This window comes from Ovis aries, chromosome 1 (assembly GCF_016772045.2).
Source record: "Ovis aries strain OAR_USU_Benz2616 breed Rambouillet chromosome 1, ARS-UI_Ramb_v3.0, whole genome shotgun sequence".
Taxonomy (NCBI): Eukaryota; Metazoa; Chordata; class Mammalia; order Artiodactyla; family Bovidae; genus Ovis; species Ovis aries.
In genome coordinates, this window is record NC_056054.1 from 185,150,497 (window position 1) to 185,176,635 (window position 26,139).

The following is a 26,139-nucleotide window of genomic DNA, read 5'->3' on the forward strand; positions in this document are numbered from 1 at the left end:
GCCCGGTCCCGCAGCCTTTGCCCTCATTGGGGAGGGACTTCCTGTCTCGTGTGTCATTGTGCCTCCAAAGTTAGGCTTGGCACCGAGGGCCTGTGTGTCAAGCGGTGTGTCGGCGGGTATGGCCGCAAATTAACACGGGTCTAGTGTAAAGATACTCTCCCATTCCTTCTTGCAGTTACCCTCGCTCATCCCCCACCGCACCTCCGAAAGGCCTTGGCCTCCTAAGCGCCCAAGCGAGTGTCTGTCGACAGGTTCGGAGAGGGTCATGGAAGCGCGGCCGCCGGCCCCACGGAGCTTCCTCTGCAGGACGCTGAGTCCTTTCCCTCGGGTGTTTGCTGCCGAAGCCGTGGCCGCCGATCCCAAGGCTCTTGTAGAGGACCAGGAACTGTCTTCCTTCGTCTCAGAACCCCAATACCCGGAATCCGGATGGGACCGCCTCCGGGAGCTGTTTGTCAAAGAGTAAAAGTGCCTACGGTCTGTGGGGAGGGGCTACGAAGGAGGTGACCTGCAGCCTGGGTCATCTGGGGCGAAGGACCCCAGGGTGGTGTGATTTGTTTTTGCGGGATTTGGAGTTTAATATAATGTACTCCAAGCATGTATCCTAACATTGCTATTCGGTAGTTCTATTGATTGACAGGCCGGTTTTCAGATGGAGAGGGTGAGACTAACTGGAAATAGGGACTTTTAGGAGTGTTTAGGGAGTCTAACATAGTCTTTAATATAATCCCCTGACTTTACAAATTAGAAGAATTAGAGTAAGCTATTTAGTGACCCTACAACCAACATCTGGAGGACTCCAGTATTCTTTTTCGTGTATCACTTGATCCCAGATTCTGATGCTTCTTGAACAGTAGCCCTGCTCCCCACCACAAAAATGGAGGTTGGAGAGAGAACACAGTTGTTAAAATTTTTACTCTGCCAAATAAGGAATGTATAAAAAAAAATAGTAGCAACTGTTGTTGCAAAGATATTAGCTGGATTCACAAGTAAATTGGTGTCAGAATAAATGATAAATAACCCTTTAAATTGAATTAACTTTAATGGAAAACTCAGGATAATTAAACCATTTTTATTCCTCACTTACCGGTGAAAAGTTTTCCCTTTTTATGAAGTACTTTACCATATACTGATAGACAGGGAGGCCTGGCATGCTGCAATTCATGGGGTGGCAAAGAGTTGGACACGACTGAGCGACTGAACTGAACTTACCATATACTACACTGTAGTATCAACTGGTTAAATTAACATTGAAGCTTTATTATGTTGCTGAAATATAGCAGGGGAGCCAGTGGAATTGTATTTAATTACTTTCTTTAGAATTCATCATCTTATTTTAAAGATAATAAGGCCGCCCTTCCATTGGTCATTCCAAATTTATTTGAGATACTTGTGAACGATCCTATGTAGTACACAACAGAAAAGGTTTATTTTTGTTGATTTATTTATTTTTAATTGAAAATAGTTGCTTTACAGTGTTGTGTTAGTTTCTGCCATACAGCAACATGAATCAGCCATAGGTTCCCTTCCTCTTGAACCTCCCCTCCCAACCTCCCACCCCATCCCCGTGCATGTAAGTTGTCACAGAGCACCAGGTTGAGCTCCCTGTGTTACACAGCAGCTTCCCATTAGCTATCTGTTCACTTTACATATGGTAATGTGTATATTTCAATGGTACTATCTCAATTCTTCCCACCCTCACCTGCCCCTGCTGTGTCTATAAGTCTGTTCTCTATGTCTGAATCTCTATTCCTGCCCTACAAATAGGTTCATCGGTACCATTTTTCTAGATTCCATGTATATGCATTAATATATGATACTCGTTTTCCTGACTTAACTTCACTCTGTCTAACAGGCTCTAAGTTCATCCACCTCACTAGAACTGACTCAGATTCATTTGAAAAAGGTTATTTTGATCAGCCTTATAAACCACAGAATGTTGGAGCCGAAGGAAATTTGAAAGATAATTTAATATAACTTTCGTTGTCCCCTGCATGTCATGGGTGAGGAAACCAAGGTTCAGAATGATTGTGGTCTACCTGTAGGTCACTTATCGGTGGATGACAGAACCAGAACTACAACTCCATTGTTGCTACTTATAGTCTAGCTCCTTTCCACCACTCTTCCCTGTTTGTTTACCATTCATTAGTTCTTAGGCCCAATCATGTAACTTCATAGAGTGTCTGTTGATAATATGGAGAAAAAATATTGCTATGTCATGGAATTTTTCAGAGGATGAAAAAGATATCGTATGCATTTCCTGGCATGTTAAATCTTAAGCTCTTTTTTCATTTTCTCTTTTCCGAGTTCTCCCACTTTTTATGTAAATGTTTTTGGTTCTATTCACTATGCAAGATGAAATATAAAGTCCGGATGATAGCAGTTTTTCCTGTTGATATAAGAATTTGTTTCTTAAGAAATTTGTTTAGGTTTCTCACTTGTATATGCGGCAACTGTAAGAACTCACTGATTCTGATTTCAAAAATGTGGTTGTTAGAATTAGATAAACACTTGTACAGTCTCAGAAGAAAGCAAGTTAGTAGTTTGTAAAAAATTAATATTCAGTGGTTTACTTATGTAGGAGGGCCATTACTTCTAGTAACTAAACACTTACAAACTTAGCTGTTTGTTAGAGCAATTTCCAGAGGACATCTTGGAAGCCGCAACATAGCTTCTAGTTTCTAATGCTTTTGAGAGTAATAGAGTGAATGAAATAGTAGCTTTTCCCATTTATTTTAGGTTGGTCTGTGCTGCCCACTGCATCATGAGCTTTCTCACTCAGTGGTCTTTAATAGATAGTACAGGCCCATCTGAGCATGACATAAAAATTAAATATTCAGAAAGATAAAATTTTGGTATTTTTTTTACATATAGGTATTCATTCTTGCATATATTGTCCTAAAATCCCATAAGTTTTTATAATTTCCAAAAGTTACCTAAAAATTCAAAAAGGTAATTGTTAATTTCTGCATCCAGTTTACAAATTCTTTCTGTTTCCAGGGATATAGTAGAGCTGTAAGAGTCATCAAATGAAATAACCCTTTAAAAAAACTTTTTATTGCAGTATAAATAAAATATGCACCTAGAAAAATGTACATAAGTATACCTGTCAGTGACTTTTCACTAAGCATAGGTCTGTATCCAGCCCTGAGAGACTGTTAACAGTGTCCCAGAAGCTCCCCCTTGTGCCCCTTCTCTGTCCTTGCCCCTGCCTTCCCAAGAATACCTACTAATCTAACTTCTGAAAGCATAGGTTAGTTTTAACTGAGATTTGAGCCACTTGCAATATAATTATTTAATTCATCAGAAGATTTAATTGGTTCTGTCCATCATGAAAAACTTAAGTCCTATTTAGCATTTGGGATAATTCTGATCATACTGTCTTTTGGAGAGCAGTATCCATAAACTAATCCCAAACAACATTGTCTTTTTGATGTTTTAGTGAACAGCAGAGAACTTCAAAAGAACTTCAGGATATTTACAAGGCAGCAGCTTCAGCAGGCATCATTGGCTGGGCATATGGGGGAATACCAGCATTTATTCATGCTAAACAGCGCTACATTGAGCAGAGCCAAGCAGAAGTTTACCACAACCAGCTTGATGCTGTGGTACGTACTGGTGTTCTAATAGTATTTGGGGGCATGCCAATTGGGAGCCTGGTGGGCTGCCGTCTATGGGGTCGCACAGAGTTGGACATGACTGAAGCAACTTAGCAGCAGCAGCAGTTTTTGCTGCTCACTTTATACTTAATCATCTAGCTAGGTAGTAGGGTTGAGAAGATTTAGGAAACAAAGTCTACTCAGCAATAGTGGAAGTGCTAATGCTATAGTGCGTGCTCAAACTTTGTCAGACCACTTTTCTTACTAGAATTGATCACCACCGTGGCTCTACTTTCTGAAATATATTTCTAATCTCCTGCTAAATCATCAAGGTTCAGCTGTAGTGTATTTATCCTATTCACAAAGCCTATGTGCAGTACAGTAGCTCACACTAAAATAATCATTAACAATTAGAGCTTTACAGTTTGTTGAGTGCTGACTCATTTGTTGTATCTTACATCTGTATATCAGTTCTGTTGTCCTAGTGAGGAAGTTATGGCTCAGAATTTTTTGTTTTTTAAAATCTATGTTGTTGTTTTTTTTTAATTGTGTCAAGTTTTAAAAGTTGCAAAAGTAGTGCCAGTGTCCTGTAATGTCCAAGAGGGATTGGTTCCAGGACTCGTGTGGATACCAAAATCCACAAATGCTCGAGTCTTTTATTATTTTTAAAAAAACCATAGTACCATACGTCCTTCATATCCATGGTTCCACTTCCTCAGGTTCCAACTCTGGGGATACTGAGGGCTGACTGTACAAAGAATTCCTGTGCACCTTTCAGTCAGATTCCCCAAACATTAACATTTTACCACATTTGCTTTCTTATTCTCCCTGCATGAGGCATGCTGTTGTTTTATTGTGAACTGCTTGGGAGTATGTTTTAGGCATGGTGAGTGCTTCAGCATACATTTCCTAAAAAACAAAGACATTTTCTTACATAACCACAATATTATTATGCAGTTCAGGACATTAATACTGATAGAGTACTATTATCTTATCAATGGACTTTATGTAAATTTTGCTTATTGTCCCACTAACGTTATTTTTAAAGTAAACGAGTAATTAATTTTTTTTTCTGGTCCAGGATCTAGTACCGGATCAGATGTTGAATTTGCCTGTTGTGCCTCTCTAGTCAGTCTCCATTAATTTGGAACAGTTTTTCTATTGTTCTTTGACTTTCGTGACCTCAATATTTTTTAATACTTGGGCCTTTTATTTTGTATTGTAGAATGTCCCACAATTTGGACATTTGATGTTTTCTTGTGATTAAATTTCACTTAAGTGTTTTCACAGGAATACCCTACAGTTAATACTATATCCTTCCCAGTAAGTAATGATAAGAAGCATGAGATACCTATTTGTCCCTCAACTGGGGATACTTACTTTAATCACTTAAGATGGTCCCTGCCATGTTTATCCACTATAAAATTATTGAGTTTTTCCCTTTGTGGTTAATAAATATCTTAGAAATACTTATTAGATACTTTGAGACTATGCAAATATCCTATTTTTCATCAATTTTTCACCCTCTGGTTTCAGTATTCAGTGCTGATTCTTTCCTAAAATAGTTATTACTGTGGTGGTAACCAAATGGCCATTTTCTAATTCCATCATCCATGTATATTTATTGGTTAGTATTCTGCTGTAAGGAAGAGCTTTCACTTTCCCTCTATTTATCTGTCCATTTATCCATTTATAATTTATTCAGCGGGGACTTGTTGACTCTTATGTTATTCTATGGTTTTATAATCCATTATTACCATCATTTATTTTGATACTTGGCATCGATTTAGACTGTTGGAATCCCTTCAGGCTAGCTCCTGTGTCCTTTTGATGATGTCCCCGTTAGTCTTTGAGCACATCTTTACTTTGGAGCACAGCATGGTTTTTCTGGTTCATCTTTTCAAGCACCAGCCTTGTTTCTTTTAAAATGGTATTTAAATGACTCAGGGAACTTGGGGCTCTGTGACAATCTAGAAGAGTGGGATGGGGAAGGAGGTTTGGGAGGGAGGGGACATGGGTGTACCTATGGCTGATCTTGTTGATGTATGACAGAAAACCACAAAATTCTATAAAGCAATTATCCTTCAATTAAAAAAAAAATAAAGTGGCAAAAAGAAAACGGTATTTAAAAACCAAGATCTGGGGCTAGGCATGCTCATTGCTACTGAGGTATGATGGTGTCTAGGCAGATAGAGCTAGGAAATGTGTATGTATGTGTGTGATTTATATACGTTTTCATACATATATCTCTGTTTCTATATTTGTCTGCCTATTCAGTAAAAGCCATGAGTTTGCACTGATACCTTTCAAAGAGTATACCTGCCCAGTATCGTATAGTAGCTAAGACTACACCTAGGGATTCTGTCAGATTCTTTAAAAATCTAGGCTTTACCCTCACAATATTATGCCAGACTTGCTTCATGATGGTTAATGAAAATGAGCGGTGGACACAGACAACGTAACTTCCAATTCTGACTTTATTCTTTATTGGCTGAGTGATCTTGGTTAGAAACTTTCTCTTTATGCCTTTTAACACCTGCTTGAAGAAAATGTTGTAAAGATTAAATGAGGTAATATGTTAGCAACTTTTACGTAGAAGGTGGTCAGTAAAGATTAGGTTTTTTTTCTTCCTTTCTTCCTCTCATGCACATCTGTATTACTTTAATCCTTACTGTTTATAGTTTACTCAGTGTTCCTTCTTTATTTTCTGTTTTTTTCTTTTCCCCACAATTTCTTGAAAAAAAGCATGTCTAATACTGATTTTATGTCTGCTCATAGTATTTGCCATATGGATTCTTAGTTGCTATTTAACTGATGAATTACTTGGTTGACACTGCATTTCTTAGTTCCTTTTACACCCTGTGATAGAATAGAGTGCACATGGTGCATTTGCTTAAGTTTCAGTAATTGAAGAATGACATTTCTAGAGATTTTCTATTGTTTGTATCTATTTAGGTGTCCCTACCTATTTCCTAGCTGACATTCCTCCACCACAGTTTTAGAACATGGAAAGTATCAAGGTATCTCGGAACCTCACAGCCTTTTTGTTAACTTTAGCAATCTGCCCATCGTGCTGCTACACGAGGCTTCATCCGGTATGGCTGGCGCTGGAGTTGGAGAACGGCCGTGTTTGTGACTATATTCAAGTAAGTTCTCTGAATCGTCATGAAGGATTTTAGGTATTCTTTTAGGAGCACATTGTTTCAACAAATGGAGGTGTTAAATCTGAACACCCATATAAAAGTGATCTATGATACCTTTTTCTCAAGAACTGTTATCTATTTATGCAAAAGATTGGTCCAGCTGTAGTTTTGTGTCCATGGATGATGGTCTGCCAGGCTTCTCTGGTGGCACAGTGGTAAAGATTCCGCCTGCTGTTGCCGGAGATGTGGGTTTGATCCTTGGGTTGGGAAAATTCCCCTGGAGGAGGAGGAGGCAACCCATTGCAGTATTCTTGCCTGGAAAATTCCATGGACAGAAGGAGCCTGGAGAGGTATAGTCTGTAGGGTCGCAAAGTGTTAGACATGACTGAGCACCTTGTACAACTGAGCACGCATGCACATGAAGGCCTGCCAGCTGGTATCAGAATAGATGCAGGGCTGCTAAATCAGAGGGATGCTGCAGAACTTTTCTTTACTTTTCTGTTGCTTTTTGGCATATTATAGCAATCTGAAACAGCTCACTGAAGGAGCCTACTGGAACCAGGGATTGACATAGTAGGCTCGTCTAAACTAACATGTATCACTTTAGTGAAAGTTAAAGTCAAGAAGGTAATTGGGATATGCTTTAAATTTTGTTTTCTTCTTCCTTCTTAGTACAGTGAACACTGGTCTCAATGTTTACCGAAATAAAAATGCCTTAAGCCATTTTGTCATTGCAGGAGGTAAGGCATTTTTGTTCATATTTCATATTTCAATCTCAAATATGATTTAAGAAACATGTAAGGACTTATAAGTCATGGCTACTGAATTCTTTGGTTGGCTTCTCATCACATCTCATTTAACATTTATGCAAGATATATGGAAAATGTGCTTGGTCTTTGGTATACTTAGTGAACAAAACAGAAAAAAGTCTTTGCCTTCGTTGAGTTTTATCATCTAATGTCTATGGGATAAAACAGGTTGCTATGATAAAAAGTAATAAATAAGTGGGGAGGTAGGATCTAATGTGGACAGGCTGATTGATTTCTAAGGAAGTGACATTTAAGCTGATAGCTGAAGAATGGGAAAGAGCAGGCCTTGCAGAGAAGAGTCACCTAAGGCAGGGTAACTTCAAGGGTGAAGGCTCTAAGGTTTCTCAAATGTAGGATAATATGACTGCAACATAGTGAATGAGGGGAATAGTGGCTTGAGAGAATTGTGAGGTTAGGTAGAGAGGAGCCAGATTTTTATGATAAGAAATTAGATTTTGTTTTAAAGCACTCTGCCTCTGGTAGACATGCCCTCTTTAAAGTGAACATTTTTTAAAAGTGTTGAATATTTTCATTACATTTCTGGTACAAATCTAGTACATTTCCCAAAATGTAAATGAAGTTAACTGTCATTTAGATGCAAACACTCACTAATTCATGTATATTTCCTCACATAAAAGAACATACATATACTTCATATAACAGTTTTTTACTTTTTGTTTGGAAATAACTTCAGGCTTATAGAAAGCTGCAAAAATAAAAGTAATACAAGGAGCACCATGAGCAGTATCCTTTAGTACAAAGATTCTGTTATTGTTAAGAACTTTTTCAAGCTCCCCACCCGATGCCTATCCTGATTCTATTTTTTTCCCATCAACTTGCCATGAAGTGATGGAACCAGATGCCATGATCTTAGTTTTTGTATGTTGTGTTTCAAGCCAGTTTTTTCACTCTCTTCTTTCACCTTCATCAAGAGGTTCTTTAGTTCCTCTTCACTTTGTGCCATTAGGCTGAAGTGACAGACTTTATTTTATTGGGCTCCCAAAATTACTGCAGATGGTGACTGCAGCCATGAAATTGAGACCCTTGCCCCTTGGAAGAAAAGCTATGACAAACCTGGACAGTGTATTGAAAAGCAGAGGCATCACTTTGCCAGCAGAGGTCCATCTAGTCAAAGCTGTGGTTTTTCCTGTGGTCATGTATGGATGTGAGAGTTGGACTGTGAAGAAGGCTGAGCACCGAAGAATTGATGCTTTTGAACTATGGTGTTGGAGAAGACTCTTGAGAGTCCCATGGACTGCAAGGAGATCCAACCAGTCCATTCTGAAGGAGATCAGCCCTGGGATTTCTTTGGAAGGAATGATGCTGAGGCTGAAACTCCAGTACTTTGGCCACCTCATGCGAAGAGTTGACTCATTGGAGAAGACTCTGATGCTGGGAGGGATTGGGGCAGGAGGAGAAGGGGACGACAGAGGATGAGATGGCTGGATGGCATCACTGACTCGACGGATGTGAGTCTGAGTGAACTCCGGGAGATAGTGAAGAACACGGTGTGCTGCAGTCCATGGAGTTGCAAAGAGATGGACATGACTGAGCGACTGAACAACAACCACCACCCACCTCTGGCTGCAAAGCATGTGGAATCTTAGTTACCTGACTAGAGATTGAACCCAGGCAGTTGGCAGTGAAAGTGCAGAGCCCTATCCTCTGGACCGCCAGGGAATTCCCAGTTATTAACATTTTAGCCCATTTGCTTTATCACTTATGCTCTTTGTTTTAGGTGCACTCTTTCTCTTTCTGTGAATACAGAGGCAAACACACATATACATAATTTGAGCTTAACATTTTAATGAAACATCTAAAAACGTGAAACGAGAAATAGGTATTAATAGCATTGGAGCAGCTAGAACTTGCCCTGTTTTAACTTGTGAAAAATTTTACATGGATATTCTATAGTGCCTATATCCAAAGAAAACGCTTGTGTTTCTGCCTTCAGTTGCTCCTCATATTTACTCCTGCTGTATGTTTTTTGTCATCTACCCTGTTAAATTCCAAAACTGGAAATCAATTAATGATGTGGTTCTGCCCTTTATGTCCCCTCTCCAAATTTCTGGTTCTGTCAGTCTTATTTCTTAAATATTTGGACTCTCTCACCTCTTTTCCCACTGCTACTGCAGGTTTTCCATGGTTCTCATCTCGGTTTGCTTCAGACCTCTACTGTTATCTGACTTGTTTTGAAATATGAGTATGATTTTAGCACTTTTCTGCTTCAGACTCCTTAGTTTCCCATCACACTAAAGTCGATTCTTTTTTTTTTTTAAGGTCAATTCTTGACCTAACCTTCATGTACCACTCTTCCATGAGCCTTATAATCTACTTTGATTTATCACACCCAGCATATTCTTGCTTTACAAGAATTCTTGCTTGAATCCAACTTTCCACTCCCATAACTAATTTTATTCAGCTCCATACTTAACACCTGTCTTTTAAGGTTGAGTTCATCTGTCTGCTTCAGCTTCCTCAGAGGGTTCTCCTAGCTCCCATTTTCCTATCTCACGTACCTTTCCCTGTGTTCTCATAATTCACTGTAAACAGTTTTATCAAAGCATTTATAACACTATGTTATAGCAGTTTACTAGTTTTGCTTCCCTACTAGACAACTCACTAAAATTCAGAGAAAGTGTTTGCCTTTTATGTCACAATTGTTTGACATATAGGAGGGTAGAATAAAGGTTTCTCGATTGAATGTAAATATTACTAAAATAAGAATAGGAAAATATATATGATAGAAAATATATTTTTATATCAAACCATCAACCAACATTAAAATAAATAATATAACACTAAAATTAAAAAAAAAATTATCCTTTATCCTGAAGTCAGAATCAGGTAAGGAGGTCTTCCCTCACCACTATTAGTTGGTATTTGTTTGAACACTTATAAAAGTATTTTCAATGTCCAGAGAGCTTGGCAAATCCTTTCCTCCAAAAGTAATAATAAAATTGGACAAAATTATCAAAAACAACCCCTTAAATATCCTGGAACTGAGCAAGGGCACACAACAAATTGAGAAGCATTTATTTAAGAATTTTTACTAAATCTTGGTAAGAACAATGGTAGTCTGTAGTGCTTCAGCCTGAGGCTGCTCCCACCTAATGCCCAGCTCCATGATACAGACGTTCCACAAGGGCAGGGCAGGCTGGGAGGACCAATACTAATGTTAGAGATGACTGACTAGATTTGGAGCAGAACGCAGAGAAGTCTGTGCCTAAAAGGACAGAAATGGTATGGACCTAACAGAAGCAGAAAATATTAAGAAGAGGTGGCAAGAATACACAGAAGAACTGTACAAAAAGGATCTTCACGACCCAGATAATCATGATGGTGTAATCACTCATCTAGAGCCAGACATCCTGGAATGTGAAGTCAAGTAGGCCTTAGAAAGCATCACTACGAACAAAGCTAGTGGAGGTGATGGAATTCCAATTGAGCTATTTCAAATCCTGAAAGATGATGCTGTGAAAGTGCTGCGCTCAATATGCCAGCAAATTTGGAAAACTCAGCAGTGGCCACAGGACTGGAAAAGGTCAGTTTTCATTCCAATCCCAAAGAAAGGCAATGCCAAAGAATGCTCAAACTACCGCACAATTGCACTCATCTCACACGCTAGTAAAGTAATGCTCAAAATTCTCCAAGCCAGGCTATAGCAATACGTGAACCGTGAACTTCCTGATATTCAAGCTAGTTTTAGAGAAGGCAGAGGAACCAGAGATCAAATTGCCAACATCCGCTGGATCACTGAAAAAGCAAGAGAGTTCCAGAAAAACATCTATTTCTGCTTTATTGACTATGCCAAAGGCTTTGAGTGTGTGGATCACAATAAACTGTGGAAAATTCTGAAAGAGATAGGAATACCAGACCACCTGACCTGCCTCTTGAGAAATCTGTATGCAGGCCAGGAAGCAACAGTTAGAACTGGACATGGAACCACAGACTGGTTCCAAATAGGAAAAGGAGTACGTCAAGGCTGTATATTGTCACCCTGCTTATTTAACTTCTATGCAGAGTACATCATGAGAAACGCTGGACTGGAAGAAACACAAGCTGGAATCAAGATTGCCGGGAGAAATATCAATCACCTCAGATATGCAGATGACACCACCCTTATGGCAGAAAGTGAAGAGGAACTAAAAAGCCTCTTGATGAAAGTAAAAGAGGAGAGTGAAAAGTTGGCTTAAAGCTCAACATTCAGAAAACGAAGATCATGGCATCTGGTCCCATCACTCCATGGGAAATAGATGGAGAAGCAGTGGAAACAGTGTCAGACTTTATTTTTTTGGGTTCCAGAATCACTGCAGATGGTGACTGCAGCCATGAAATTAAAAGATGCTTACTCCTTGGGAGAAAAATTATGACCAACCTAGATAACATATTCAAAAGCAGAGACCTTACTTTGCCGACTAAGGTCCGTCTAGTCAAGGCTATGGTTTTTCCAGTAGTCATATATGGATGTGAGAATTGGACTGTGAAGAAGGCTGAGCTCTGAAGAATTGATGCTTTTGAACTGTGGTGTTGGAGAAGACTCTTGAGAGTCCCTTGGACTGGAAGGAGATCCCACCAATCCATTCTGAAGGAGCTCAACCCTGGGATTTCTTTGGAAGGAATGATGCTGAGGCTGAAACTCCAGTACTTTGGCCACCTCATGCGAAGAGTTGACTCATTGGTGAAGACTTTGATGTTGGGAGGGATTAGGGGCAGGAGGAGAAGGGGACGACCGAGGATGAGATGGCTGGATGGCATCACTGACTCGATGGACAGGACTCCGAGTGAACTCCTGGAGTTGGTGATGGACAGGGAGGCCTGGCGTGCTGCGATTCATGGGGTCGCAAAGAGTTGGACACGACTGAGCGACTGAACTGAACTGAAGGGTGTTGCTGAAAACAATAGCAAACACTTAGGAAAGAACAACATCACACAGCTAACTGGAGGTTTTGGTGGTCTTTGGAGCAAGCGGTCAATTAGTGGATGAGGTAGAGTTCTACCAAAGACATCCAGAGAACCAGAAAGCCAACGGAGACGTCATTAAGAACCTACTAATCCCCAGAACTCCGGAAAATTTCCTGTCTGTGTAAGCACACTCAGGAGAGACTGGGAAGGGCCCCCAGCAAGCTGCTTATCTGCGAGGCCTCATGAACGCAGAAAGTAAAAGCAGAAGATTTATAAACTGCCTAAACCTTGAGTGCGCTCCTCAAGCCACAGACAGAGCCACTGACAAAAGGTGACAGCCTCACTGGCTCACAGTGTGTGCTCACAGCCACTGGCAAATCGCTGGCTGCCTGCCTAGCTAGTGCGATTCCGGGGGAGCCAGACCTAAAAGTGAAGACCAAGCAGAGACCTCTTCTGGCTGCACTCTACTAAACAAGAAAACCAAGACTCCGCAGGATTGGTCCAGGCAAATCACTACAGCAAAGAACCACAGCCATGCCCCTAGGTAGGAAGATATTCCAGCTCCAAGTTGTAGCAGACAGAAGACTTTAAAGTATTTACGATGATTAAAGTGTGATGATAGTTATCAATCAGAAAATATCCCTAAAGATAGAAATTATTTTTAAGAGTCAAATGAATATTCTGGAGTTAATAAATACAATAATGGAAATTAAAAATTCACTGAAGAGAAGGCCCTTAACAGCCAGTTTGAGAGAGCATGGGAGAATCAATGAACTTGAAGATAGATCGATATAGGTTATCTTTTATGAAGGACAGAATTTTTAAAAATGAAGACAAATGAATAGAGCCTCAGAGATCTGTGGGACACAATCAGTTCAGTTCAGTTCAGTCGCCCAGTCATATCCAACTCTTTGCGACCCCATGAATCTCAGCACACCAGGCTTCCCTGTCCATCACCAACTCCCAGAGTCCACCCAAACCCATGTCCATCGAGTCGGTGATGCCATCCAGCCATCTCATCCTCGGTCGTCCCCTTCTCCTCCTGCCCCCAATCCTTCCCAGCATTAGGGTCTTTTCCAAGAATATAAATAACAGAGAGGAAAGGAAAAAAAGGGAAGAAAAAGAATTTTAAGAAATTATGGCCACAGGCTTCCCAAATTTGATGGAAAATACTAATCTACACATCCAAGAATCTCAACAAACTCCAGGAAGAATAAACATGAAAAGATTCACACCTAGGCACATAATAGTTACACTGTTGAAAGATAGAGAAAAATCATGAAATAGGAAAGTTAAAAAATTATTATACTTAAATAAAAAATATACATCTCAAATGTTAATGTTTAAAAATGTTACCACCTGAAATGACATTTGTTGTTTTGTGCATAGTGGAAGAGGAAAATGAATGGACATCTTGGGTGTACACTTAGTGGTAAGGAAAAAGGACCTATGCTCCAGCCACCAGGTGGCAATGTAGGCCAACTGCCCACTTGCAGGTCTGCTGGAGAGGTGAAGCTTAGCAGTACAGAGCTGGTGAGGCTGAGGACGCCCCTGGTGGTATGGCCTTTCTACTGTAGGAGGCACGGGTTCTGTCCCTGGTTGGGGGAACTAAGAGTCCACATGCCATGCAGCATGTCCAAAAAGAAAAAAGAAAGAGCGAAGCTGCAGGAAGACATGAACTGCAAGTGGCTAGGGAAGATTCTTATTGTTTATTTGGAGAAAAGTTTCCTTAAAGCAGGAAGAAATAAGAGGTAGAAGTGAAGAAATAACAGATTTTTAAGGTGAGGTTGGCAAAAAAGCAGAATGAGAAGAGGCTGGGTCCATAGAACCGACTGAGCAGTTCTGTTTGTTAAAGGGACCTTTCTTCCTTTAAACTTGCAGAGTGGATGAGAACCTGGCCGTATGGGAAGTCTAGGTTGTGGTGATATATTAATGTTGGGTTCAAAAAGCTTACTTGGAGATTTATGTCCTTATAGAAGGAACATGTTTAAATGGAACTCTGGTGTTTAAAAATGATTTTATACTGCTTTTTGTTTCTTTTAAAATAGCTGTCACAGGAAGTCTTTTTAGAATAAACTTAGGCCTGCGTGGCCTAGTAGCTGGTGGCATAATTGGAGCCTTGCTGGGGTAAGTATTAACATATTTTGATTCTAAATTAATATAACTTATTAATTCATTAATGCCTTGCTTGTTAAAAATCAGAATCATTTCTAAAGAACAGATTTAATCTTTAGAGGATTTAACCCTGTAAAAGATCTCTAGTCTTGTGTTGAGCTTCCCTGGTGGCTCAGTCAGTAAAAAGTCTGCCTGCCGTGCAGGAGACCAGGGTTTAATCCCTGTTGGAAACATGCCTGGGAGGCGGGCATGGCAACCCACTCCAGTATTCTTGCCTGGAGAATCCCCATGGACAGAGGAGCCTGGTGGGCTGCAGTCCTTGGAATCACAGAAGAGCTGGACGTGACTGAGCAACTAAGCACAGCACAGCACAGTCTTGTATTGGTAGTAGCTTTGATTGTCCAGTTCTGATTGTATCCCAGTTGTTGATTTTACTTCTGGTCTTCACTGGGTAAAAACTGTTTAAATATCATTAACACCTGAAACTAGAGGTTTGAACAAAGATACTTATAAAGAGTAAGAAAAAGGAATAAGAAACGGCTAACAAGCACATTAAAAAAAATGGGGGTTAGGTTTATTTAGTTTAATAAATTTTAAGACTTTTCTTCTCCAACTTTTTACTCTGAAACAGTTCAAACCTGTAGAAAAGTTGAGGTAATTAGTATGTTGAACACCCATATAACCTTCACTTAGATTCACCAGTTGTTCACATTTGTTTTCTCTCTCTCAGTATTTGTGGGGGACATGTGTATATTTCTTTTTGTTTGAACCATTTGAAATATTTGAGACCTCATAATTCTTCAGCCCTAAATACATCAGCATGTATTTCCGAGGAGAAAGAATATTCTCCAATGATTTCACAGTACAATTATCACAATAAATGATTTACCATTGATTCAATATTGTTTAAGATAACGTCCATATTCAGAATTCTTATTATTACAATAATGCTCTATGTGTGTGTGTATGTATATATAATATGTAATTTTGTAGAATCCAGGATTAAATTGTATTTTGTTGTCATGTCTCTTTAGATTCCTTTAAGCTAGACTAGTTCCACACCTGTTTTTCCCCCCAGAATATTTCTGTTTTGTTTGATTATCCCCTCATGATTAGATTTAGGTTTGTAACATTTTCATCAAGATTACAACATAGGTGAAGTTGTGTCCTTCTCAGTGTATGTCAAGAGACATATTATGTCACCCCTTGTAAGTGATATAACTTGATATATTAATTTTCTGTTGCTGTGTAGCAGATTAACCACACACTAAGAAGCTTCACTACCCATTTATTATATCACTTTCCTGTAGATCAGAAGTCTGGATGGGCTCAGATGGGTTCTCTTTTTAGTATTTCACAAGGCTAAATTCAAGGTGTTGGTCAGGCAGGCTCTTACCTGGAGGCTTTGTGGAAAGAATCTGTTTCCATAAAATTCAGGTTGTTGACAGAGCTGCTGTGGCTGTAGGTCTGAATTCCCTGTTTCCTGGGTGGCTATCAGGGACCACCTTGTTCCTAGAGGCATCCACATTCCTTCTCCATGCCCTCTCCATGTTCAAACCAGCAGCCAGCATGTTGAATCCTTCTCATACTTTGAATCTCTCTGACTTCCATTCCTCCACCAACTGGAAAAAACTCTGTATTCAGATGGTTCACACAGGTAATCTCCTTTTTGATTAACTCATTCAACTGATCAGTAACCTTAGTTACATCTGCAAAATCCACTTTGCTGCATAACATAATTTAATCATGGGCATTATTTCTCATCAAATATTCATATTTGAGAAATTAGGGTAGGAAATTTGGGGGGACCATTTTAGAATTCTGCCTAGCGCATTTGGTATCTACTAAATTTCTCCACTGCAAAGTTATCTTTTCCCATTGTGTTTAATAAGTAATCTGTGGGATGAGGTAGTGTGAATTATCTGCCCTCCAGCTGTCTTTTAGTGGTTTTAATGATCCATTGATGATCCCTAATGTAATCAGTTATTATTTAATATAAAACTGGTTACAAAATGTTGATTTGCTAGTTTTGTCATTTCTTCTGTCTTTATTAGTTGGTATTCACCTGAACAGAAAGAGTTCTTCCTCACCTTCCAAATTTGTGTTAAAATTCATCATGTGATGATCTGTTGCTGACATTTTTGTTTTCTTGTTAATATACCAACCTGGTTTGAAGGGGGAAATTGTTGAAATTAGCTGCAAAAATATGTTTTTATTGTGGTTAAAAAACACACATAACATAAAAATTACCATCTTAACCACTTTTAAGTGTACAGTTCAGTAGTGTTAACTATATTCACATTGTTGTGCAACAGGTCTCTAGAACTTCTTCGTCTTGCAGACCTGAAACTCTGTACCCATTAAACACTGTGCTCCCTTCCCCCATCCCCACACAGCCTTTGGCAACCACCTTTCTACTTTCTGTTTCTATGATTTTGGCTACTCTGAGTAATTCATATTAGTGAAATCACGTATTTTTCCTTTTGTAACTGGCATATTTCACTAAGCATAGTGTCCTCGAGTTTCATCCATGTGACAGGATCTTCCTTTTTGGGACTGCATAATATTCCATTGTGTATACAGTTCCATATTTTGTTTATCCATTCACCAACAAACATTTCCACCTAACAAAAATAATTTTTTAAATGTGGTTACAATGTTAAATAAGGAATTTAAGTTGTATCAGAGTCAAAAACTCCCTTCTCTTTGAAAATATGAACAAAACCCTTGTCATTACTGTGATTATTATTATGTAAGTCATTTTCTTAGTGGGTAACTATTGGCATTCTGGGTCAGACAGTTGTGCCAGACTCTTGAATTTTAGGATATTTTGGCAGCTCCAACCCCCAAAGCCAGTAGCATCCTTCTCCCAACCAAAAGTACCCTTCACATTTCTTGCCCCTTACAGGGTCTGGTACCATTCCTGGTATGAATTTCTTTTCTGAGAAATCTTCAATATAAAGCTGCTAACTAGAACTTATACATATACTTTCTACTAGTTTATTTATCTTTCATGATTAAAAAAAAAGCCAACTTATAGACCTGTTGTTTTTATACCAGTTAAATTTAAGATGTTGCAATGATTGTTTTTCCTGTGTTTCAGACCAGGAAGGAAATTATCTTAATCTTTTTTTATTTGACAAGGATGCTTTAACTGTCAAATGTCCCTGCACCTGTCAGTGAGCCAGTGGTTTGATTAGTGTTACTCGTGCCTGAGCAGAGACCCTGTCATTCTACATGGTCTCATGATGCTTCCTTCTAAATGTTCCCTCTGTCTCCTCCTCAGCACTCCTATAGGAAGCCTGTTGATGGCACTTCAGATGTACTGCGGTGAAACAGTTCAGGAGAGAAAACAGAAGGATCGAAAAGCATTCCAGGAGCTGAAACTGGAAGAACGGTAAGGAGTGTGTTAAGACTGGATTGTTTGGCTTTCGTGTCCACAGACTGATGCTTTCTGAAACAGGTACTCTAAATTGCTGCTCAAGTCAAAGACTTTCTTTTTACTGAGTCTTTCACTTGGTACCCTACTTGGTCTTTAATATTTTTAATTAAGGAGAATGGAATAATGAAAGATACTAATTGAGAACCTTTCCTTAGATACATTTTTTTAAGTTAAATGTTATAAATCTTATTTGGTTGCATATTTTTTCTTTTCCTGTGTTTGTGACTGCATTGGAAATTACATAAAAGAAATGAATAGCAGTGAGTGAGTTTTACTTGGCTTTACTTAAAAGGTGATATCCTTGTTTACACATACGTCTATGAACATTACATAGCATGTTAGGTCTCCACATTTAATTATTATACTTCTTGCTGTGGCTGCAGTAGGTGTTAGGTACATATAGTGGCTGTTCACAGCCTAGATGCTACTGAGAAGGATGCAGACTGTCGCTTGTTCATATAGTCACTCCCTGGGATCCAGTGACGGCCAACTTCCTGTTATTCTTTGTAAGATTATCATAATAGTCTGCCGTCTAGCGCTTTGGTGCAAATGATTCTCATGGTTCTGCTTCCTGCCCACTAAGATGACATCTGCTGTTGCTTCTTTGGTAGTTTGGTAGATAAGAAGTCGTCTTTTCCCCTTGGTTTTCTTTGAAACTTCCATTTGTGCTACACATACACACTCACATACATGGAAATTCTTAATATCTGTACATCTGTTGTCTAAGGACTTAGGTACTATAGGAGAAAAAGCATTGCTTTGGAGCCAGTGAAACCTTGAAAACAAATCTTAAATACCAGTTAGACTATTCGTTCTATGAACATAGATGTTTTCCTTAACTTCAAGCCATCAGTTTTCTCAGCTGTTGTAAGGGCAGAATCACACCAGCGTCCAACATATGTTTGTTTTGTTTTGTCTTCTTCTCCATAGTAAAAGGGTGAATGAGATATGAAGCTATTTTAAAGCACTTAAAATTCTGAATGCCAGCATAAAATTTGATATTATGGAGGGTTAAAAGCATAGAAGCATTAGCTTATTTCTAGTTCTTTAGATGTGATGAGACTTTTTTTTTTTAAAAAAAAAAAGAATATTTGAGAAAGGAGTTGGAAAAGTAAGGAAAATACATGATTATTTGAATCTGATATAGGAAGTTATAGAAGAATTAACATTTGGAAAAATATGAATAGTATTCCAGTCAGAAAAAGGAAACCAGAAAAAGAAAGTTAGAGAAGTTGATCAGTTATTTAGACATAGAAAACCTCAAGAAGGGGTAAAAAAACTGGATTTATAGAAATGAAAGAGTATTTTGGCAGAAGGAGATAGTGTCACTGTGTCAGTGTCAGAAGTGTTTAGGTTATTTATATGTATATAATGTATATGTGGTATTTTTGAGGACAGTTAATAAATCGTTAACTTTTTAAGTGTCTGCTTCTTTGCTTGAAAATAACTATAGTATAGAGAAATCAACAAAGTGAGAATCTAAAAAATTGCCTTAGTGGGCAGAAAATATAGAACACTGGCTATATTTTCCATAGAGACATAGAAGAAGAAATGATCAAATCTTCTTATGAAAGTCATAAGTGACCTTGATAATCACTTAAAGAAAGGAAGGCACTAATACTTGACTTAGAAAAAGAACCAATCTCGTATTTGAAAATTAGATATTTTAACTGCTAGTAAAAATACGTCTGTAGTGGGGTCCTGACTTCTCTGTATCGAGATTACCAATGTTTTAACCTTTGTGTATGTCCTGCAAGATCTGTCAACAGAGTTTAACAGAGTGGCAGGGGGTTTCACATCCCCCTAGGCCCTGAGGGCAAGAACACAGACTGGTTCCAAGGCTCACACAAAAGCTCAAGGTGTTTTAGCAACTGCCAATTCACTGCTGAGAGAACTCTGGAATATCTCAGGGATCAGAGTTACTGCCCTGGCATTGTCCATTTTGGTAATGTGAGACTCCTACTTGGCTTGTAAGTGAAACAGGTTATGAGAGAGAATAAAGTCTTGTACTTGAAGTGCAGGGAGAAGTATTTGCTCATAAGCTGTAGTAGAGAATAAGATAAATACTATCTTTCTTAAAAAAGAAAAACTCTAAAAGTCAAAAAAATAGAACAGTACTTGCTATATCTTTCTTGTACTTTCATTACAGGAAAGCCAGACTACAATTTACTGAGCTCCTCCCTGAAGAAATTGAAAGTAATATACAGAAAGATCGATCCAAGGATGACGCTCAGAAAATTGAAGCACTGCTAAATCTTCCTAGAAACCCTTCATCAGCAGATAAACAAGACAAAGACTAAACATGCTCTGGACTTGAAACTCAGTGGAGAGCTGAAGAGAGCTCTGTCACCGTCTGTAGCGTGCCAGTTGCTTGGGCTGCTGACACGTGTAAGCACTGGCATCTGTAGTGGCACAGTGACTTGCTCTTGCTTTTTTGTAACCAAAAATTGGGCTCTTGTACTCTTAGTTTACTCTTCCTTAGATTTAAGTACATACTTGTATCTGCATTGATTGATCAATATAGATTTCCTTTCTCCAGATTTTACAGTAGTAAATTAAGATTTCCAAAAAGATTAAAGTTGAATTCTACAGGTTGTAAATTTATTCTTGTAGCCCTTTAAAAGAGTACTGTACTGATCCCTAGGAGAAGGAGAAGAAAGAACCAGGTAAGGCAGATGATCTGCGAAACCCCTGTACCCTTGAGTCCTAGAAACAGTAAAGACCTAAATGTGTAGTTGGGTTTGATTTTGTTTTAATACAAATCAGCGATGGTTTCTATGCCATTTGAAATAAAATAAAACTTAACAAAAAGGAAGTAGATAAGAATTATTAAAGAAACAGCCCGACCTTGTTCTCTCACTCAGTAATGCTGACAAGTATGTGTGTATACAAGAGCTGCTCAGAATACACTGTCTCTATGCTCCTGGAGCTTGCTGCCTGAGAAAGAAGCTGCCCTGCGGAGTATAACTTTTATTAAATGAGAGGGCAGAATGATTGAACCAAGTGTACTGAAATGAGAAAACTGCTAGTGCTTTGTTTTGGGGTTAGACCTCTTAGTTCCTACTCTAACAACACTGTTGTTCCCATGAGCAGTGTTTGTGAAGCAGCCTAGAGTAGTGGCTAAAGCTGTGGGCTCTAGAGGCAGACCATAGGCTTGGAATCTCAGCCCTGAGGCTTCCATGTGACTTACAGCCAAGCCAGTTTACTTTAGGTCTCAAGTTTTCTCATCTGTTAAACAGTATGTATCTCAGAATAGATACTAAATGAAATGATGTGTGTAAGACATAGCACAATACTGTGGCACACAGGACATTGTCTAACAACAGATATTAGCAGTTAAAAGGATATGAGAACCTCTGCACCAACATAATCATCCTATTCATAAATTGCTGACAAATTGGCAGTTTATTGCTTTATTCATGCCCATGTATAGATTAAATCTTTCAAATGGAAATTATAAAATTAGATGGTTGGTTTTAAAATAATTTTATTAATAAAGTAAAATATAACTCCTTTAACACATTTATTAAATGTAATAAGCAATAATTTACTATAATTTATTTAAAGTACAAATAAGCTGTCTCAGGTTTGTACTGGCTATTACTTTTTTTTAATCATGTCCAAGGATTATGACTCTTAATGGAGCAATTCCTGGGCTTTTTTTTTTTTTTTTCGGTTATTGTTTATCTTCTTTAAATTGTTGTAAGGCTACTACCTTTATTTTCTTTTGTAATTTTGTTCTGTAAGCAACCATTTAAAAGTGTACCCCTGTTCCTCAGACTGTATAGAATAATCTGATCCTTAAAGCTACTGGAATGAAACACTTTAAATCCTGCCACATTTGAGAAATTTGGTCAAACTCTTGCTGTCCAACTCCAGATTTTCAGATGAGAATGTCTAATTGACCAGGTCCACTCCTGGTCCAGTAAGCATGGAAGGCAATTTCAGAGAAAGAGGAGTCATAAGTTAAGTCATATAAGAACAGCAGTTGGCCACTTCTTTCTTTTCAATTCTCTGATGTCAGGGGGATCCAGAAATACCGCAGAGAAAAAGCCACTTTAGGGATCTGAGGAAGCCTTATGGAATGCTGTTTTCATTACTTCGATCAATTTCTGCTAAAGACAGCTTACTCTTTAGTACATACACAATGAAACTATCTCATTTTAAATGAGAACCTTCTCATAAAGATTTTACAAATGGGATTAAACTAGCATAAAGCCATTTAAGGAGAGTATCAGTCCAATGTGAACCAAACATTATCACTCTCCAACCTTACTAGTGCTTTGGGGTGTACAGTAAGTCCCCTACATATGAACGAATTCCGTTCTGAGAGCATGTTCGTAAGTCCAACAAAGTTAGCTTAGGTACCCAGCTAACACAATTGGCTGTATACTGCTACTTTTACGCTTGCTTCTGGACATCCTGGGCTTGAAATAAAGATACTGTACTATTGTGCTCTGTAGTACTGTAAAATACACAAAAGCACAGTCGCTTGTAGAGAATGCATGTTACAGTGTACGCCAGACACATGAACTGACTGACATGATTGGACATGCGAATGCACGTTCGCAGTTTTGAAAGTTTGCAGCTTGTTAATAAGTGCAAACAGAATGACTTTATTTTTTGTTTTGTGAAGTAAATCATATTTACCAGGTCATAGGTCAAACAAGAATAGATTTTGCTAAATTTTTTTTTTATAGGAACAACTGAAAAATCAATACTATGAAAAGTCCAAATGAATGCTTTTTGATAATTCCTTGGGAAAAAGTTGGTAAGCTTTTGTATACAATATTTACTTTTATATACAAAGTAAATATTGTATTAGAGAACAAGGGCATAACAATATACTTAATACACAGTGCCAGTCTTTGTGGTTAAGACTGAGGCTATCAATAAACTGTTAAGGAGAAAAATGCAAATTTCCCTAAGAAAAGATTTAGAGAAAGTTGTGTAAGTGTGCAAAACACACTTTTTTTCTATCTAAAATTTATGATCTAACCAATAACTTGTTCTAGAAAGTAACTACAAATGAAACAGCTCATAGGTTCACTTTTGAATTAAAAATTGGCACAATACCTATTTTGTTACTTCAAAGATTTTTAAAGGAATTAAAATTTATTTTTAGTTAACAGTTCACAAGTTGGCGGAGAAGGCAATGGCACCCCACTCCTGTACTCTGGCCTGGAAAATTCCCATGGGCGGAGGACACTAGTAGGCTGCAGTCCATGGGGTCACTAAGAGTCAGACACGACTGAGCGACTTCACTTTCACTTTTCACTTTCATGCATTGGAGAAGGAAATGGAAACCCACTCCAGTGTTCTTGCCTGGAGAATCCCAGGGACGGGGGAGCCTGGTGGGCTGCCGTCTTTGGGGTCGCACAGAGTCAGACACGACTGAAGTGACTTAGCAGTAGCAGTTACAACTTGGGGGTTCATATGTAAGGGACTTACTGTATAAGTCATTCATCCTCTGTGTCAGAGGAAATCAGTTTTAGATGGATCTACTTTCTCCTGAACCTGGTTGAGAAGTGGGAAAGCCAAAAAGGAGAACACAGTGAAAATAATGTCCTGGCTAAATACCAGCACTATTCCCATTGTCTTCTAGGTCTGCTTACAACAGGCTTCCCATACATGAACATTAGATTGGTTTTTGACAGCATGACATCCTCCATTCCTTCATCACACTAAGTCTCTTGAGATGGACCTAACTGATACTGAATAAATTCTGTTTCCAGAAGCACTTTGATGGATACGTGTGTGTATATGCACACAAACCAGTCAGTAGCACAGAGCCCGATTCGTGAAGGAAAAGAACACTAGAGCCAGAGCACCAAATCTGGGTTCTGGCCCTGACCCTTATAATTCAGGTCACCACACAGGACTTCGAGATCCTTGTCATTAGCAAGTGGTTTTCACTAATGTCTCTTCCAGGCCTAAAGAGTTCCATGTTTCCAAATCCTTGGGCAAGGTCACCAGAACTACTTCCGTCCCCATCATACTCCTCTAGTCACTTTCAGCAAAGCCACTGGAGTGAAGGGGCTCCTAGAGAACAGATACAGGAAGGTCGAGGTGGGATAATCCTGGACGTTCACAGAAGCACCAAGAGGAGGCCAATTTCAGATGGAGGTAGGACCTGAAGAAAACATTTAAAATTATTTTTATATTTTTTTATTGCAAGGGTATTCCCAGCTTGAGGTACCGTTATAGATACTGATCTTGATGGCTAAATGATATAAAGGCAGGTCCAAAGTATGAGAGAATTTAGGACAGGTCTGATGAATTATACTACAGGCAATACTGACGTATTATACACCAGCAGTCACCAACCATCCAAACATTATCGATAAAGGCGCTCACTCGGATATGTGTGGAACAAACAAAGGTGTATCAGGCATGCTTGCTCTTCTTAGATAGCCTACAATTTGGTAAAGTAAGACACATGAAAATAAACCCAGGGTGGAGAGTGATGTGCCTGAGAGAGCACAACTATAGAGGTCACAGGCAGAGCTGCTTGAACTGGACAGCAGGCCACAGAAGACTTGTGTAGGGGATTGGGTTCATGGCTTCCTTCAGCTGACTGAGCACAAAACTTTTAAGATGGAAGGAAAGTCAGGGAAATGCAAGGTAATTGCAGAACTGAGGCAAATATCCTGGGAACGGCATCCTGGGGAATGAGTAAGTTGTAAAGAAAGCAGAATTGGAAGCTGAGAGACTGCTGTGGGGGAAATACACATAGGCTGCTATGGAGCCATGAAAGGAACCTGAGCTTGATGTCCAGTTTGGGTTCTGGTTTTGCTCTTTATCTGTCTGACTTCAGGCAAATCACTCAATGTCTGGGAGGCGTGAGTTTCTCTCCATAAAACAGATCTTGCTCATAGAGATTTTTATAAGATGAAATAATGCTTTTGTAAAGAAAACTAAGATCATGGCATCCGCTCCCATCACTTCATGGCAGATAGATGAGGAAACTGGAAACAGAGACTTTATTTTGGGGGGCTCCAAAATCACTGCAGATGGTGACTGCAGCCATGAAATTAAGACACTTGCTCCTTGGAAGAAAATCTATGACCAACCTAGACAGCATATTAAAAAACAGAGGTATTACTTTGTCAACAAAGGCCCGTCCAGTCAAAGCTATGGTTTTCCCAGTAGTCATGTATGGATGTGAGAGTTAGACTATAAAGAAAACTGAGTGCCAGAGAGTTGATGCTTTTGAACTATGGTGTTGGAGAAGACTCTTGAGAGTCCCTTGGAGTGCAAGGAGATCCAACCAGTCCATCCTAAAGGAGATCAGTCCTGGGTGTTCATTGGAAGGACTGATGCTAAAGCTGAAGCTCCAATACTTTTGTCACCTGATTCGAAGAACTGACTCATTGGAAAAGACCCTGACGCTGGGAAAGATTGAAGGCAGGAGGAGAAGGGGATGACAGAGGATGAGATGGTTGGATGGCATCACCGACTCAATGGACATGAGTTTGAGTAAGCTCTGGGAGCTGGTGATGGACAGGGAAGCTTGGCGTGCTGCAGTCCATGGGGTCACAAAGAGTTGGACACGACTGAGTAACTGAACTGAATGCATAACCTGCTCTGTAAGTCTTAGATGTTAGATCTCATTTTTTTTTTCTTTTTAGAAGTAACTCTGCAGAGTCTGATTTTTGTATGCAGCTGTTACCCTAACCTTCACAAGTCAAAACTGAACTGCGTATGGAGACTGTAAACCATCCTGGTCCTGATATCAGTCTCTTGGATTCTAATGTCCCAATCTTTCTCTTAAAAGACCTGGGGATTATAGAATAGTGTAAATTGGGCTCCCTCAAAGCCCAAAATTGGAGCTTCCCTGGTGGCTCAGATGGTAAAAAATCTGCTTGCAATGCAGGAGACCCAGGCTCAGTCCCTGGGTTGGGAAGATCCCCTGGAGAAGGAAATGGCAACCCACTCCAGTATTCTTGCCTGGAAAATCCCATGGACAGAAGAACCTGGCTGGCTACAGTCCATGGGGTCACAAAGAGCGATCAACACTTGTAATAGTGTTACTCACAAAAGCTGATTCTGTGTTAGGCTCCCTTAACATCCTTGGATGAACAGTAATTACTCCATCATATATATTTAGAGGAGAAGGCAATGGCACC

The 26,139-nt window shown here is 39.2% G+C and overlaps 2 protein-coding genes across 2 annotated transcripts in view; one reads left to right on the forward strand and one right to left on the reverse strand.

The window, feature by feature from the left end:
- The first annotated feature begins 52 nt into the window (after nt 1-52).
- TIMMDC1 (translocase of inner mitochondrial membrane domain containing 1) lies at nt 53-20,821 on the forward strand. Its single transcript, XM_004002944.6, has 7 exons — nt 53-459; nt 3,440-3,605; nt 6,654-6,742; nt 7,412-7,479; nt 14,502-14,580; nt 17,855-17,965; nt 20,160-20,821. The coding sequence occupies exons 1-7, from the start codon at nt 266-268 to the stop codon at nt 20,308-20,310; spliced, it is 858 nt and encodes a 285-aa protein (XP_004002993.1). The 5' UTR covers nt 53-265; the 3' UTR covers nt 20,311-20,821.
- Nucleotides 20,822-21,480: 659 nt separating this feature from the next.
- The window catches only part of CD80 (CD80 molecule), a 30,017-nt gene continuing 25,358 nt past the window's right edge, over nt 21,481-26,139 (reverse strand). Inside the window, exon 7 of the mRNA XM_012174077.4 lies at nt 21,481-24,143. The gene's annotated coding sequence lies outside the window, so the exon portion shown is untranslated. The remainder of the gene's footprint in view (nt 24,144-26,139) is intronic.